Raw genomic sequence first — 15069 nt, 5'->3', positions numbered from 1 at the left:
GCGGGCGGTTTTGGGCCGCCCAATATAAGGTCCTTTTGGGCAGTTTTGGGCACCCCCCCCTTTAGGGGGAGAGAAAAAGGGAAGGGGGTTAAAAAGAGGGGGGGCGGGCCTATTTTTTGGGTGATATCCTTATACTAAAGTAACAGGATGTGTGTCTGTGTGTTTGTACCGAAGGATCTCGCTAACCGTTGAACCGATCGGGTTCTCCTTAACAGGGTAGCTTCTCATAGGTTCTGGGAAGGTTTATAACTATTTTGGGGGAGGGTACCACCACCCTCCTAAGAGAAATCGCCCCTAGAAAAAATTACACTCCCCCAAAAACTTTTTTTAAAATTTTTTTAAACTAAAAATAAAATCGGGGGGAGGAAACCCACTGACCCCCCCCAAAAAAAAATTATTCTCACCCCCCCCCCCAAATTTTTTTTACTTTTTCTTTTTAAATCTAACATAATAATTGGATTATAAAATTTGACTCTCCCCTCCTCAAGTGCCCCTAGAGGCCTCTAGGGCCGTAGCCGCTAGTTAACTATATAAATTAGTATGCTTTTTTGTATCTAGAGAAGGATTTCGCTAACTGCTGAACCGATATGGTTCTCCTTTCCAGTGGAGCCTTTATAGGTCCTGAGATGGTTTTAGGCTAGTTTATTTATAATAATAAGTCTAGGTATGGTTTTAGGCTATTTTATATCCTTTTTATATGCTTTTTATGACATTTGCCCAAAAAGGGTGCCCAAAACCACTTTTGGGCGCCCAAAACCCGCCTAAAACCCTTTTGGGCAATTGGGCCGCCCAATATCAAAAAAAGTGCCCAATTCGACAAACCTGGTTGACAGTACATTTTTTTATATATATTCTAGTCAATGCTTAATATTTTTTTTTGCAGATATAATTCAAAATGTAACAAAATGGTTGGATTTAACTTGAACCTTGAGCCCGATTTCAAATTTTTCTTTGTATTAGTTAAATAGATATAGTTCTAACTCTTTAGTTAAATATTTTAATTTTTACATGTCCAGAATTCCCCTGGAGACCTGCAGTACCTGATCCTGGAGCCCAATTTCAAATTTATCTTCAAATTGGTCAATACTATCCAAAAAGTAGCAACTTTGTTAAATAAGTTATGATCTAACTTTAAAAGTGAAATTTTTTAGTTTTTACCTGTCCAGGATCCACCTGGAGGCATGCAGTACCTGAACCTGGAGCCCGATTTCAAATTTATCTTCAAATGAGTTAATACTATCCATAAAGTAGCAACTTTTGCAAAATAAGTTTTGTTCCAACTATAAAAGTAAAAATTTTTAGTTTTTACCTGTCCAGGATTCACCTGGAGGCCTGCAGTACCTGATCCTGGAGCCCGATTTCAAATTTTTCTTCAAATATGTTAAAACCATCCATAAAGTAGCAACTTTTGTTAAATAAGTTTTGTTCTAACTTCAAAAGTAAAAAATTTCAGTTTTTACCTGTCCAGAATTTACCTGGAGGCCTGCAGTACCTGTACCTGGAGCCCGATTTCAAATTTTTCTTCAAATTGGTTAATACTATCCAAGTAAAAATTTTTAGTTTTTACCTGTCCAGGATCCACCTGGAGGCCTGCAGTACCTGATCATGAAGCCCGATTTCAAATTTTTCTTCAAATTAGTTCATACCATACATAAAGTAGCAACTTTTGTAAAATAAGTTTTGTTCTAACTATAAAATTAAAATTTTTCAATTTTTACCTGTCCAGAATTTACCTGGAGGCCTGCAGTACCTGTACCTGGAGCCCGATTTCAAATTTTTCTTCAAATTGGTTAATACTATCCAAAAAGTAGCAACTTTTGTTAAATAAGTTATGCTCTAACTTTAAAGTGAAAATTCTTAGTTTTTACCTGTCCAGGATCCACCTGGAGGCCTGCAGTACCTTTACCTGGAGCCCGATTTCAAATTTTTCTTCAAATTAGTTCATACCATCCATAAAGTAGCAACTTTTGTAAAATAAGTTTTGTTCTAACTATAAAATTTAAAATTTTAAGTTTTTACCTGTCCAGAATTCACCTGGAGGCCTGCAGGACCTGAACCTGGAGGCTGATTTTTATTTTTTCTTCATATATGCTAATAACATCCCAAAAGATGCATATTTGGTTTAATAAGTTGATCTCTAACTCTTCAAACAAATTTTTTTTTTCATTTATACCTGTCCAGAAGTGACCTTCCAGCCTGCAGCACCTGAACCTGGAGACCTATCAAAATTTTTTTTAAATATAAGGAAAATACACCCAAAAATTAAACTTTTTCCCCAAATAACCTATCCTATAACTCCTAAGACAAAGCCTATAATCCCTGTTTACGCAAAAGTGTCAGATGTGCCCCCCCCCCCCTTAATGAAATAGGAAAACTTTGAAGATGCCACTAAGGTCATTTTCTTCATTTGAAATTTTGGGTATAGTCCCTTTCGTGACAACTCATCTTAATGGGCGTTTCGTTGTATTTTCACAGTAGATTTTTTCCTATTTCCAGCCCCTGCGGGGGGCTCTAATCCTGCGGGGACAATTACCGAACACTGCGGGACAATCACATAACCCAACTTAACCTAACCTAAAATTACCTATAAAAACTAATATGATAATACGAAGAAAGAAACGCCCCTTAAGATGCGTTGTCACGAAAGGGACTATACCCCAGTGGTGTCCTAATCGTCTTTAAAAATTCATAGTAATTTTTTTTGTAGGTAAATCAGATGACAGTAGAAGATGTGAAGAATACTGCCAACCTAGGACCGCAGGCCTCTGGTTGTCTGGCAAAAACCCCTCCAGATCTTGACAACAAGAGCCAGGAAATACCTGTTGCTAGAGAAGGTAATTTGGGGTGGTGTGTTTGTTAGTGAAAAGAAATTGACTAAAAACTTTTTAATCATGGAAAGAAAACGAAATAGCTGGTTTCGTTGTATAATTCACAGTAGCTTTTCTCCTATTTCTAGCCCCTGCGGAAGGTCTAACCCTGCGGGCAATCATTAACATTTAGGTACCTAACCTAAAATAACCTATCAAAAGCTACTGTTAAAATACGACGAAACCCGGTACTTCGTTTTCTTTCCATGATCCAAACTTTTTAGATAGAAAAGGTGTCTTTCCTGATTAGTTTAGGTTAGATTAAATAGGTGCTTTGAGAGCCAAGCATGGTGATAAACAAGTTTCAAATTATAAATATTGTTAACAGAGGGTGGGATTTCTCAGGGATCTAAAGGGATAAGTCAATGGCCGATAAATCATATACATCCACAATGATGACTCACAAAATTACTTCTTCTGTATTTTAAAATTAGTGGTTAATAAAACGTTTGGACACTTACCTTGATAAACGATCCAATCAAAATTCAGTTTAAGTCCTTAAAGTTGTAATGCTAGCAAATAATAAAATGTTATTGTAAAACTTTGGGGACTTGTGTAATAAACAGCCCATTGTCCCCTTCCCTCCTTGCATTAGTTTATACCGAATAATATCAGCCTAATTGTTTTAGATGTAAAACTGAAATACCACCCTGACAAAGGAAGATATCTTGTCGTAGAGAATGATGTGAAACCAGGTTAGTAGCTCATATTTTTTAAACCGGTTTCTGGTCATGAAAAGGAAATAGTTAATAACTGGGTTTTGGCAGGATAAATGTCTAGGTAATGCATGAGTAGGTTTGTGTATTTTGGGGAAAAATAAAGAGTACTGAAAACATTTTTTTCCCCTCCTTGGGGAAAATGCAGAAAAATATGTGGGAGGGGTAACAATAGTAAATAAAATAAAGAGTACTAAGAACGTTTTTCCAATTTTTACACCTCCTTTTGCAGCCAGGGAAAAGAATCTTGTTCAAGTATATATAACACCCATGGACATAAGTTTAATTTCTCCATTTAGTTTTTTTTATGTAAAGGTGTCAAACAATTTAAGTAGGGAGAGGGGTTTGGGGGATTTTAGGAGGATATGTAATTCCATGTAAAGTAAATATCAACAATTCCATCCTTTAGAAAGCTAATCTTTTATATTTTTTTTTCAGGAGAAATACTGTTAGTTGAGAAGCCATATTCCAGCATAATTCTACCAGAATATTACAATACTCATTGCCAAACTTGTTGCCAAAGAGTTCTGGCACCTATGCCTTGTTGTTGTTGCTCTAAGGTAATTATTTTATACTTTTTACGGTTGGCAATCCGTCCAATTTTTGGACGTGATTCGGATTATTACAAAAATTAAACGGATTAATCCTTGTACTTTGGATTCTTATTCTTTTGACGGATTCCGGATGCGGATTCTAGCAATATTTTAGGCCATTTTTAAAAAAATTAAGGGATTTAATTTTATCGGGTAATGGGATGAATCTAAAGCTGCGTTTTTTTCTTCATATTTTCACAGTAGCTTTTCTCCTATTTTTAAACCCTTCAGCTGCCATTTTCTAACCTTTACTCAACCTAACCTAACTTTGTTAAAATTAAAATATATATATTTGATTTGGACCAAAACTTTAGCCTAACAATTAAAAATCTGAATCCGCTATGAAAATAACGGATTGCGGATTCGGATTCTGGATTCTAAAATGGTACCAAAAATTGACGGATTCCGGATTCGAATTCGTAAAGAGGACAGAAGTTGGGTTTCACTTGGGTTGCGAAACCCCAACTAATGCATGTATCATTTTCCTAGGTGAGATTCTGTAGCGAGGAATGCCGCGTAGAAGCTTGGGAATCTTTCCACAAGATCGAGTGTCAGCAGCTCGACCTTATTCTGGGAGCTAATCTAGGCAAAAATGCTATGCTTGCCTTCAGGTCTGCATTTTACACATTCTTATGGCTACAAAAAGCTTACAGTATTTAACCCTTAATGTTTTTTTTTCATCTCATTTTCTGTGTGTGAAAGATAAAGAGCCCAAACTGCGTGACTTTTTAAGTATGGGTATGACACATACATGAGAGTTGGAATTTTTAATATCTACATACTGGCGGGCACAGGATGCCAGCAAACCTGGCAGGGTCATCCAGGTAAAGAGCAAAAATATCATTAGTAGTATATCTGCAAAAGGGGGGGGGGGGTGTAAAAATTTAGAGAACTGAAAACATTTTTTTCATTCCCCCCTCCCCCCCCCCCCCACCTCATTGGTGAAAAAATCTAAAATAATATGTGGGAGGGGGGATAAAGTGAATAAAACTTTAGAGTTCTTTAAATATTTGTCCCCTCTACCTCGTGGAAAAAAACTAGGGGGGGGGGGGGGGAATAAAAAAGTTTGTATCAGGTGAAAAAATCTTCTGCAGAATATACACCCCTGCGTTGTCGTCAATTTAGTTTGCTAAGATGTAGGAGAGGATGGTTTAAGGTGTTGGAAGGGGGGATTCGTTATTTTGGACCATTGCGTGTTTCACTTTATTAAAAAAAAACATGTAAATCTGGTTTAAGATCAAAGTAATAATATATATCCATAAACTAGGCTTATCTTAGCCATCTTTCATCTGATTTCTAAATATTATCCAATTTTATTTAGGATTTTGACATCATCTGGAAAGATTTATCTGGAATATGTTGTTAAGAAGGTAAACTTTCATTGTTTGGAACACACACCGCGTCATTAAACAGACGCTGTACTTTATGCTGCTTTCATATCTTAAGTAAGAGCAGAGGTGGAATACCTTCAATTTAAATACACAAATTATTTCTAAGGACTTCCATACAAAGGTCGTTGAATGAAAGAGTTGGTAGTCTTTTTGGTGTTATGCAATTTTTTTAATTTTTATCCAAAGATGTAATAGGGATCTACTTAATTAAATGGCATGCCTGATATATAAAACTTCGCTTCTCTTGCTCTGTATTTCTGTAAGTTTGTAACGCTGGTATTTTGTAGGTGAAAGAAGAAATGATGAAGATGGATACGACAGGAACTAGACAAGAGAAGATTGGATTCAACGAAGAAGGAGTTTACGATGCAGCTGATTATAGGTATACTTTCTAATCTTACCAGACAGGAAGGGGGCATTGTATACTTTCTAATCTTACCAGACAGGAAGGGGGCATTGTATACTTTCTAATCTTACCAGACAGGAAGGGGGCATTGTATACTTTCTAATCTTACCAGACAGGAAGGGGACATTGTATACTTTCTAATTTTACCAGACAAGAAGGGGGCATTGTATAATTTCTTATCTTACCAGACAGGGAATGGGCATTGTATACTTTCTAATATTACCAGACAGGAAGGGGGCATTGTATACTTTCTAATCTTACCAGACAGAAAGGGGGCATTGTATACTTTCTAATATTACCAGACAGGAAGGGGACATTGTATACTTTCTAATTTTACCAGACAAGAAGGGGGCATTGTATACTTTCTAATCTTACCAGACAGGAAGGGGGCATTGTATACTTTCTAATATTACCAGACAGGAAGGGGGCATTGTATACTTTCTAATCTTACCAGACAGGAAGGGGGCATTGTATACTTTCTAATCTTACCAGACAGGAAGGGGGCATTGGACTGGAAAATACAGTTTTATAACCATGTAATCTTAATCGTTGGGTCAAAAACTTTGGCTACTTTTATTCAATTTGCATGATTGATTAGTAAAAAACTAGTACCTAGTGTCCAAACATTTCAGACAATAATTTTATTTTTGTTTATCAGGGCTGTTTGTGTATCAGTTTATCGTCCATTGTCATCCCTTAAGATCTATTTGGAAGAAAGAAATGTTATGAATTAGCTATATGTTGGTTAAAAACAGCTAACAAGCGAAATAAATCTAAAATAATTTTTGGGGGACAGATAAAAAGGTCGTAAATTCTACCAAGTGTTGCCCCCCAACGACATCTGAAAATCACTTTTATGTTTCGTGATTTTTTCCGAATTAATTTTGTTGTTCGTATAAGGTGTTTCTTAATATGCTATCTAATACTTTACAGAACTATCTACACCCTGGTTGGAAATACGAAGCAGCGCGGCGTAGGGGATCTTTTCAAGCGAGGTCTTATGGCAGCTTTCATGCTCAAGATGTTGGAACTTACTCCATTCTTCTTCAATGGAGGTGCAGACCCTAGAAATGTTCAGCTCCAGGTCATATGTTTTCTTTTTCCTAAAGGAAGTTTTACAAAAATTAACTAGAACTTACATAAATGATCCCAGTTTGTTTAGGCATTGTTCAACTGATTTTAGACTTTGTGTATTGTTTTACTTTAACATATTTCTCATTTACAAAGAAATCAAATCAAAGTAGTAGTTACCTACCTATTCAAAATTAATTTTATTATATTATGGAAATTTCATACTATGTACATAGTTTTTGTTCTAAAATTATTATTGAAATATTGTTTTCTGAGATATTAAAAGAAATCTGTTAAATATTTTTTAAAAAATACTCTTCTTTTATTCGGTGCGGCGATATGAATTCAAAAACCTAAATTTGTATACCCCCCTTTTGGATTAATGCTGCAATTAAGATATATTCTTACCATCAAATAATTTTTATGGCCTGTATGAAAACAATGTGTGAATACACATCACTGCATACTTCCTACCTTTTAGGAGACTGCCATTTGGGAAGAAAAATTTCATATAAAATAACCATACCAATAAAATTTGATTCTATATATATATTAATTTATTTATATAATATTAATTTTATTGATTTAATCCCAGAATAATAAATCTAATCTAATTTTATCTCTATGTTAGGACAAAGTGTTGGTTGGTGGAATCCTGCTGACCCACCTGCAGAATTTACCATGCAACGCCCACGAGATATCTGAAATTGATATTCCTGGAGGCAGTGTTAAGGAAACTGTTCAATCTGAAATTGGTAAGTGGGTTTCATATTATAGGATATTAGGACTGTGTATTCTGCATGGTTGACCCTGCTGAAAAAAAAAACTAAAAGAATGTGTGGGAGGGAAGATAATATAAATAAAATAAAGAGTTCTGAAAGTATTTTTCCATTTTACCCCTTCCTTGCTGGAAAAAACTAGGAGGTGAGAAAAAAAATTACAGCCAAGGAAAAAAATAATCTTGTGCAGAATATACACCCCTGTAGGATACTCTAATGTGAAAGAGATAGATTAGAGTAAAACACTAGAGGGAGAAAGGATTAAATAACTGTATTTCATTTTCCTTATTTCAATGACCTTGTGCCGACTCTCAATTCAATTTGAAATCCACTAATAATATTGTAGATATGTCAGAGATAGGATGTTTTTGTGTCTGTTTGTTCCAAAAGATATCACTAATCATATAATATTTTTCTGGTTCTATTGTCAAGAATTTACCACCTGGTCATGGTTTTCGCTATATTCTCGCTAATATCTTAACCCATTAAATTCTCTGATACGGGAAGCTTCATAGGTCCCAGGATGGTATAAGTGAAGTATATAATTAGGTTTATATTATTACATGTTTAGCAGCCCCAAAAATTTTCTTTATCTAGGTGCAGCTGCTTTTGGAACTCTCTCTTTGCTTAACCATTCTTGTGATCCTAATGTTGTTAGGAATTATTATAGTGCCCATGCTGTTGTCAGAAGTATCAGGTAAATTATTTTCATAATATTATTGTTAACGAAAAAAAGTGCCAGATTTTTGCCCATTTGTAAATATTATAATGGCAAAGAAACTCTTTCTATAAGATATGACCTTTTAATGTGTTACCCTTCTCTTTACATAAAACATGCCTATGCTAGGTAGGTATATTATATGTTAATGTAAAAAATTGCTTTAAGATGTTTTAATTTAAACATTTCACATCTTGATCTTAGAATTACTGATTATCTAACATAGTGCCAAATTGTTAAAGAAATCCCACCTATATAAAAGGGGGGGGGGGGGGGGGGTTTAAAGCAACCATCTCGTAATCAATGTATAAATGGCACTTAGAATTCGAATTTCGATCTGAAATTTTGCATGAGTAATCCTTAGTAGGTCTATTTTCCCTAAATCGAACAAAAAGTTGAAAAAGTAACAGCTAACGGCTCAGCTGTTTAGCCGTTTTTTGGCTATTTTTAGGGCAAATCTGTCAAAAATTACGTAGAAATCAACATTTTAAAACATATTTTTGCTTTAAATCATGTGAAATGATACAAAAAATATTTTTATAGAATTCTAGTACCAGCAACTACCGGCTAGAATCGTTTAAAAACTTTTTGGATCGGAAAAGAGCATTATGTGGAGAGAGGTTTCGTGATTTATTTCCATAGAAAAAAGCAAAAAAATTACTAAGCGGCTGAGCTGCCAGCCGTTAGCCGTTACTTTTCCAACTTTTTGTTCGATTTAGGGAAAATAGACCTACCAAGGATTACTCATGCAAAATTTTATATCGAAATTCGAATTCTAAGTGCCATTTATACATTGATTACGAGATGGTTGCATTAAACCCCCCCCCCCCCTTAAGTTAAAAAAAAATTTTCTTTGTCAAAATCTAGGTGTTTAAAATTCAAGTACCGTCTTTTTGCAATGATTATGATAAAATGCTTCTCTATGATAATACCTCATTGTTACACAAGTCCTGATTTAATGTTTGAAATCTATAGGATGTGTAAAACAAGTCTATAACTTTAGATATATGAAAGCTGGTGAAGAAATTCTTGATAATTATGGTTACCACTATGCTGTCATGCCAAAAGAAGAAAGACAAAGAAAGCTTTATAATCAGTAAGTAGACACCTTTATCATAATTATTTAACAACAAAAATTTATCCATATCAATAACAAGACCAAATATTTTATCACTACATATCTCATTAAAAAGTTTTTATACAACTATTTTTAAAATTCTATTATTTTCTTGTAAGTGTACTGCTTGTACATTATCTGGGGCTTGTATACTTAAAATTATTTTATTATTTCAGACAATACTTTACTTATGAGTGTACTGCTTGTACATCTAATGAAGACCTGTATTCTTAATATTATATTATTATTTAGATATTACTTTACTTGTGAATGTACTGCTTGTATATCTAACTGGGCTCTGTATTCTAAATAATATATTATTATTCAGATATTACTTTACTTGTGAGTGTACTACTTGTACATCTAACTGGGCCCTGTATTCTAAATATTATATTATTATTCAGATATTACTTTACTTGTGAGTGTACTTCTTGTATAAATATCTATCTAGGCCCTGTATTCTAAATATTATATTATTATTCAGATATTACTTTACTTGTGAGTGTACTTCTTGTATATCTATCTAGGCCCTGTATTCTAAATATTATATTATTAATCAGATATTACTTTACTTGTAAATGTACTACTTGTACATCTAACTGGGACCTGTCTTCTAAATATTATATTATTATTCAGATATTATTTAACTTGTGAGTGTACTACTTGTGCATCTAACTGGGCTCTGTATTCTAAATATTATATTATTATTCAGATATTACTTTACTTGTTAGTGTACCGCTTGTATATTTAACTGGGCTCTGTATTCTAAATATATTATTGTTATTCAGATATTACTTTACTTGTTAGTGTACTGCTTGTACATCTAACTGGGCCCTGTATTCTAAATATTATATTATTATTCAGATATTACTTTACTTGTGAGTGTACTTCTTGTATATCTATCTAGGCCCTGTATTCTAAATATTATATTATTATTCAGATATTACTTTACTTGTGAGTGTACTGCTTGTACATCTAACTGGGCCCTGTATTCTGGATTATCTGTATCTGCCCTCCCTCTCCCAGAAACACCCCCTGATCAGGTATAAACTATTTTGTTAGCAAATCTATTCATTGAAGTGTCTTAGTCGGTCTTACCCTATTTTCAAATCATCCCTAATTTAACTTTCTTTACCCTTAACTTTTTCTCCCTCTATGAAATATCCTTTTTTCTTCCACTAACTACTATTAAAATTAAGCACTCATACAAAAAATTATCTATTCAATTCTCCTATCTATTAAGTAAATCAAATTTTAGTAACTCAATGGTAAAAATAAATGAAATTATTACGTTTTTTTCATAACTGCAGTATTCATTTCTAATATTTTATGCAATCTCTAGACTTTTAGGTTTTTATTTCAAAGTTAACCCTTTAAGGACGGAAAACATTTTATTTGTGTTTAGGCCAAACAGATCTTATCTTCATACCAGAAGTATTCTAAACAATACAAGAGATCTTTTGAGGCGGTTCTCCAAGGAAAATTTAGGTAGGGAATTTTAGATTTATGCACGGTTGTCTTAGTTAAATGATTTTTAAAGGGGGGGGGGGGGCGAAAGTGACACTTTTTGAAACCAAAACTTAAAGTCAACAAAGGAACTCAACTAAAAAAAAGAGTTATAGGTCTAAGATTTTGCATGGCAGTTGCTTTATAGGGGTGCAATCTGGAACTGTGAAGAAACGGCGGCGCAACCGCCGTTTCCCGCCGAATTTCTTTTTCCTTTTCTCGGCGGTTTTCGGCGGTAGCGACGCCGTTTCTTCACAGTACCCCTATAACAACTGCCATACAAAATGTCAGACCTGTAACTCTTTTTTTAGTTGAGTTCCTTTGACTTTTAGGTTTGATTTCAAAAAGTGTCACTTTCGCCCCCCCTCCCCTTTGAAGCTTTACTATAATTAGGATAGGTCCGTCTATCCGTTACAGATAACTCTTAATTTATTGTCATAAAAATGGCCTAAAACCATCCCAAAGATTAAAGCCTAAAACAATCCCGTGACCTATATGAAGCTTCACTATAAAGGAGAACTCAATCAGTTTAGTAGTTATTGGAATCTTAAATTTCAGACAAAAAACCGTAGTAATTAATATAAAGAATACATTGTTTTCAGTGAGACCCTGCCGCAATTATTAGAACATCTTGAGTTCTTAGATCTGAATATTACCAGGCCTTTCAAGGAATACAATGATTGTCAGGTAAATTATTTTAAACCGGTTTGTAGCCGTGTAATAAGTAAACAGTAAAATCCGTTAGGCTTTAGTAATTTAGACGCAAATGATTTAACATGATGTAACTTGTTGTAACCATACCGTAACCTAACACACACAGGAACTCAACCAAAAAAAGAGCTACAACATTAGAATTTGGCATGGCAGTTGCATTAATGGGGAGCAGTGAAGAAACGGCGTCGGAACCGCCGTACTCGCCAAAAAATAGAACAGAAAGATACACAGAAATGTAACTTAATTATAGAAATATCACCTACTAAGTATGTAAATAACATGTTATACAATTTTACAATTTTTATTTAAATTTGATACCTAAACAATTTTATATTTTTAGACATAAAGAATTTAACTTGTACTTGCTTTAGACATCTTTGATTCGATCTCATCCACTGCTTCTCTTATAACATCACTTTCTTTGGTTGAACCTTTCTTGCTTGAAGCTTTGCTAACATCAGCACTCCAATCCTTGTAGGTTTTCTGATAATATCTTGATTTGGCAGAATAGTCGGTTGGAATGACCTCATCACCCGGCTGCCATCCAGCTGGGGTGATCTGGCCGGTCAGATCAGAATGCCTGAAGGCCCGGGCAATCCTCAGGATATCATTGACAGACCTGCCCATCTCAGACTTGTGGCACATCATGTAGCGGACACGACCCTGCCAGTCAATAATGAAAGTTGACCTGCATGGCAAACCGGACGGCCTTGACACGCCCATCAGGTTGGACAGGTAGAGATCCTTGTCTGTCAGCATGGGGAAGCCTAGAGTTGAGCCGAATCCGCCGCGAGCCAACGGTTTTCTTGTCCAGTGTCTTGTCACATAGGGGCTGTCTTGGGTTACACCAAAAACTTTTGTGTTGTTTTCCGTAAATTCAGGAATTAGAGCATTGAGCTTTAAAATTTCAGAATTATCAGCTTTAAAATCCATCGTGAAAAAGCAAAGAACAACGTACCAATCTTTAACTTCTTCAGCCAGACGAAAGTTTCTGATAGTTTCACCGTCAGCATCTAGGCCCAGCATGACCGGCCTGGCCTCGAACGGGAAGTCCATCTGTGGATGGATGATCGCATCGTCGTGATAGGCGAGCTTTTGATTAATGCACGTTGACATGTTGGTCACAAATGATACAACTTTACTGATTGTTAAGTTTAAAAATAAATAACTCGGAAGATTTTTTTCAAATATTTTCGAAGATTTTTAAAAACATATTTTTAAATTAATTTTTTATGTGCTTTTTTCAGCTTTTAGTTAAAACTTATATTACACGTCTCAAGAAGACTAAGGTGTATAAAAAATATTAAAATTTCACATTGTACCAACTGCCATGCCAAATTTAAGTGCTGTAACTTTTTTTTGTAGAGTTATTCTAGTCTTAGGTTTGGTTTCAAAAAGTGTCTTATCTGACTCCTTATTTGATATAATTTCTATTCATTTACCCTTAGAATTGTGATTCCTAGAAAAATTAAACATAGTATTACATCTGGAATTTTAGTTAGACTTCTAAATAATGTTGAAAATTAAATACTCTATATTTGACAATGTTCGTTTGTATGACGAGCTAATTTATTTAGCTTTGCTTTTATATATGTATGTTGTCATCCTAGCTGATATTGATTTAATTTCAGGAAGCCATCAAGCAATGTTACTCTGCCATGGGTAATTATTATAAATCCAAAGGGAAGAAAGACAAAGAAAAGGAGATGATTGTCTAGTTGTGTGCAGTGAAAGTAACAGTAAAATTTCGTTCAGGCATAATAATTTATTATTATTTTACTTTTTGATTGGTTTAAAAGTTGGAGGCAATATGTTTTTTTCATCAGATGCAACATTTTGTTAATTTTTATTTTGGGAAGGGGGGGGGGGTGTGGGTAAGATTCCCCTTGTTTTAGCGAATATTAAAAACATTGCTGATGTAATAGTCAAAGATTAAAAGAACTGGTTTTAATTTTATGATTGAGCATTTTTATATTCGTAGAAAACTGGATATAATGCGATGCTAGACATTTTTTTTGTAAGGATAAGAACCGGTTCTAATCCACCGGATATTAATTGGTTTCGAATAAATACAAAAAATATTTTATTTTTCTACTGGTTTAAATGTTGGAGGCATTATGTTTTTTTTTCATCAGATGCAACATCTTGTTAATTTTTATGTGGGGAAGGGGGGGGGGGGTTAGACTTCCCTTGTTATAGCGAAAATCAAAAACATTGCTGATGAAATAGTCAAAGAATTATCCAAGAATATGCCTTTATTCCTCTTTCTAAACGTTTGTTAACAATAAATATGAAGTGTACACAAAATCAAATTACATAAAAGAAAACATATAATTAGTGTTCCAATTAGAATTAAAGTTGATTCTGTAACATTTTAAATTAAACTTAAGATTGTAGTTCATAAATTAAAGAAAAGTATTTTTATACCAAGTTAAAAATTTACAGTTCATTGTAGCTTTAAATTGTAATAATTGTTACTTTTTATTGGTTAATATTCATTGTAAATCATATTTTATTAAGTTTTTATTGGTTTTATAGAATTTTTCTAAATAATTCAGTAAAATATTTAAGAAATTATTAAGTATGCAAATAGTTTAATTTTTTTAAAAATTTTCAATAAAAAATTTGCTTGAAAATGGAAAAAAGATATTTTAACCTTCATCAAATCCGTACAAGATTTTTAAAATTTCTGGATTAAAACCATTGAGTGGCAAAATTAATTTTTATTTTATCCAAGTTATTATGTAAAATATTGTTTTTATTACCCTTGCCCTTATTTCTTAAATGGTGCTGATATAAATTACTTAGTTACAGATAAGAGGTGGAGGGAGGCTTTTCAAATTATTTTGTCCTTATTACACGTGTCATTAAAAGAAGTTTAAAACAGGGAGGGAGGGGACATTAGACAATAAATTATACATTTTTTTTTAGTTAGCTTAAAACTTTGCATTTAAATTTAAAAATAAGTCAAATTATGCGAACAAATTTAAATATTTAATCATTTCATTACATTTATAAACTTTACAATTAATTTGAGAAAAACCTCCCTCCCTCTCATTAAAAAATATTGTAAAAAATATAATTGTTGTACATAAATTGATTATAAAATTACCAACACAGTTCATTGATGTGTTAAATTATTTATAAATAAAATGTTATTATTATAAAGTAATAAATATGTAACAAATTAA

At 33.6% G+C, this 15069-nt stretch overlaps 1 protein-coding gene across 1 annotated transcript in view; it reads left to right on the top strand.

Annotated features, from left to right (window-relative positions):
- LOC145303771 (protein-lysine N-methyltransferase SMYD4-like) overlaps window positions 1-15069 on the top strand; it is a 112361-nt gene extending 97292 nt beyond the window's left edge. Inside the window, exons 9-22 of the mRNA XM_080145378.1 lie at window positions 2708-2834; window positions 3497-3562; window positions 4022-4143; window positions 4666-4787; window positions 5498-5546; window positions 5855-5949; window positions 6907-7057; window positions 7676-7799; window positions 8421-8520; window positions 9545-9637; window positions 10599-10701; window positions 11064-11146; window positions 11767-11851; window positions 13510-15069. Coding sequence (XP_080001504.1) covers window positions 2708-2834; window positions 3497-3562; window positions 4022-4143; window positions 4666-4787; window positions 5498-5546; window positions 5855-5949; window positions 6907-7057; window positions 7676-7799; window positions 8421-8520; window positions 9545-9637; window positions 10599-10701; window positions 11064-11146; window positions 11767-11851; window positions 13510-13596 — 1407 coding nt within the window. The 3' untranslated portion in view covers window positions 13597-15069. The remainder of the gene's footprint in view (window positions 1-2707; window positions 2835-3496; window positions 3563-4021; window positions 4144-4665; window positions 4788-5497; window positions 5547-5854; window positions 5950-6906; window positions 7058-7675; window positions 7800-8420; window positions 8521-9544; window positions 9638-10598; window positions 10702-11063; window positions 11147-11766; window positions 11852-13509) is intronic.

Source organism: Acartia tonsa, chromosome 13 (assembly GCF_053477335.1).
Source record: "Acartia tonsa isolate MP-2025a chromosome 13, ASM5347733v1, whole genome shotgun sequence".
Classification (NCBI taxonomy): Eukaryota; Metazoa; Arthropoda; class Copepoda; order Calanoida; family Acartiidae; genus Acartia; species Acartia tonsa.
This window is presented reverse-complemented; position numbering and strand designations above follow the sequence as displayed.